Source organism: Muscardinus avellanarius (assembly GCF_963383645.1).
Source record: "Muscardinus avellanarius genome assembly, chromosome: 13".
In the NCBI taxonomy this organism is placed as follows: domain Eukaryota; kingdom Metazoa; phylum Chordata; class Mammalia; order Rodentia; family Gliridae; genus Muscardinus; species Muscardinus avellanarius.
The window spans coordinates 52,871,638-52,874,157 of record NC_137799.1 but is presented as its reverse complement, the minus strand read 5'-3'; the positions used below and the strand labels follow the sequence as shown (position 1 = coordinate 52,874,157).

General features: G+C 40.8%; 1 protein-coding gene across 1 annotated transcript; it reads right to left on the bottom strand.

Moving 5' to 3' along the window:
- Positions 1-1,439: 1,439 nt before the first annotated feature.
- LOC308272207 (interferon beta-like) lies at positions 1,440-1,991 on the bottom strand (the record flags this gene model as incomplete). Its single annotated transcript, XM_080708973.1, has 1 exon — positions 1,440-1,991. One exon carries the CDS (start codon positions 1,989-1,991, stop codon positions 1,440-1,442), a length of 552 nt encoding a protein of 183 aa, XP_080565099.1.
- Positions 1,992-2,520: the final 529 nt, after the last annotated feature.

The following is a 2,520-nucleotide window of genomic DNA, read 5'->3' as shown; positions in this document are numbered from 1 at the left end:
AAATGCCCAGATTTAAAAAAAAAACCCAAACACTAAAAACCCAAACACAAACAATCCCTTCTGATTCTTTGTTTTTCTTTTTTAAAACCTCTTCTCACTACCTATATGACCTTGGGACAGTCACTAAACCTCTTTGAGATGTACTTTCCTGTCTTGTAAAATAGAATGATGTAATTACACCCACCTAAGAGGTGCTGTGAAGAGGATAAATTCTAGGTATGTACACAGGTGCCCAGCACAGAGCCTGTTTCATTCTACTCTCTCAGGCATTGGCAGCTAAAATGACAGTAATTGCCATAAGGAGTCAGTACAAAGCAGACAACTTAGGGAGTTGGCATATGCTGGCCAGGTGTTCAAAGAGCTCCTGAGAAAGCCTGATTATTCCAGTGTAACCACTGAGAAACTTTGTTGTCCTTTACACTTCCATTTCCCTTTCTCTCATGCATCTTGGCTTTTTGTTTAGCATAGAACTAGATCTAATCAGCTGCACTTGTCTTGGACTTGGCTTTGGGGAGTGGGTAGTTTCAGAGATGCACAACAGCAGGAAAACCAGAAAGAACATTCTCAGAAATCTGTACGAACACGCTGGAGGGAGGAACAGGAGAAGACTTCTTTTTTTGAAAAATTGGGGATGACACTAGCCAGATGCCTGGGGTATAAGTAGGATATTCTCCCTCTGATACCTTTCCCTAGAGACAGACAGGAACCTACACATCTTGGCTGTCCCATGAAGAGAAAAAGAAAGACACTTAACAAGTGTCAAGTAAGTGGTACCTGGGACTCATCGGCTTTAGATTTGGGGCATACAAACATCTAAAATCTTGCCAGGGACAGAGCATTCTTTAGATAATTAGGACAGGCTTTGGATGAGGACAAGAAGTGACATGTTCTCTTGGCCACCCTGATGACCAAATTCCAACTTTACAGCCTTAGAGCCTAGAGCTCAAAGTAGCAGCACTGGACACCCAGGCTCCACTCCTCAAGCCACTTGTTCCCTCATTTCTTTTCAATCCCATAGCACTTCATCTCATATTTATTTTCTTGGAAAGCTAAGATCCCCTTAGTATTCCTTACCTTGTGTATTCCATGGTTTCCTTGGATTTTAAATTCCTCAAAGAAAAGGGTCAGAAACCACACTACTTTTCAGGCACATTTTCCAAAGAGCATCTAATAGGGACTCAGCCATTGTATCAGAAGTGGTTCTATAAGTCAAATTGAAATGGAAACTGCCATATTGATTTTGTATCATAAATAATTTATTTTCCAAAGTAAAAATTTAAATAAAAATGAAATAACTTAATTTATAAGTTGATAAAAATGTTAAAGTCTATTGCTTTTTCCAAGGCAATGAGTTCAGTATCAGTCACTTCCTGAGCCTCTGCTGGTTGAAGAATGTCTGAAATCATTTTCCAGTCCTAGAGGCTTAGGCTGGGAGATCTTCAGAATTGAAAGTCATTCATAAATGTGTTGATTAAGGCAAAGTTCCTGAGGATTTCCACTCGGACTATTGTCCAGGCACAGCTGCTGAATTCCTTGGCCTTCAGGTACCTCACAATCCTCCAGTAATACCTCTCCAGGTGCAGAAGGGTCGTGGCATTTTCCCAGGTCAAGTTGTCCTCCTCCACGACTGTCTCCAGGTGGTCCATCTGCTGATGGAGTTCAACAAGGAGGTCGCCAACAATGGTCTCATTCCAGCCAGTGTTGGAGATGTTTCTTCTGAAAATATCCAAGATGTTCTGGAGCATCTCATGGACGACAAAGGCAGCTTCCTCCTTCTGGAACTGCTGGGGTCGCTTGACCTCTTCAGGAAGCTTGAAGTCCATCCTGTCATCCAGGCAATGAGCAGGTGCTCCACTCAGTTGCCTCAGGAGTTTCAGATATGCCAGGTTGCTGTTGATATCTTGGAGCTGAAGCAAGCTATAGCTTAATGAAAGAGCAGAGGCAGAGAAGCACAGTAGGAGGGCAATTTGGAGGATATACCTGCTGGTCATGATGGAAACCAGAATGATGTTGTCTAGTACCTGCTTGATGGAGCAGGCTCCAAAAGTCTGCAGTGCGAATGTCCTTCCTCCATGGGTATGGGCTATTTAAATGGGATGGTCCTCTTTTTCACAGAAATTTCCCACTTTCAGTTCTCCCTTTCAGTTTTCCTATGTCATTTTTTCTTTTTACACTTCCAACACTGTGAACTTTTTAAATTTAAGCTGATGATTATTTTATGTGATATATATCAGGAGAAACAATATACAAACTGTGAAGGTTTATAATGTTTTGTAAAGTTTTATAATTTCTAAAGCAAAAGGAAAGAAAAAAGTACCCAAGAGGAAGCAAAGCAAAGGACCTGAGAAACAAAGAACCTTAAAATCACCAATAGGTTAAATAATACATAAAATGTGAGGATTCTTAATGTTTTGTGAAGTTACAGTAATTTCTAAAGCAAAGGGAAAGCAAAAAGAACCTGAGAGCAAAGGACCTGAGAACCAAATACCTGTAAAATAGCCAACAGCTGAAAATGCCTGA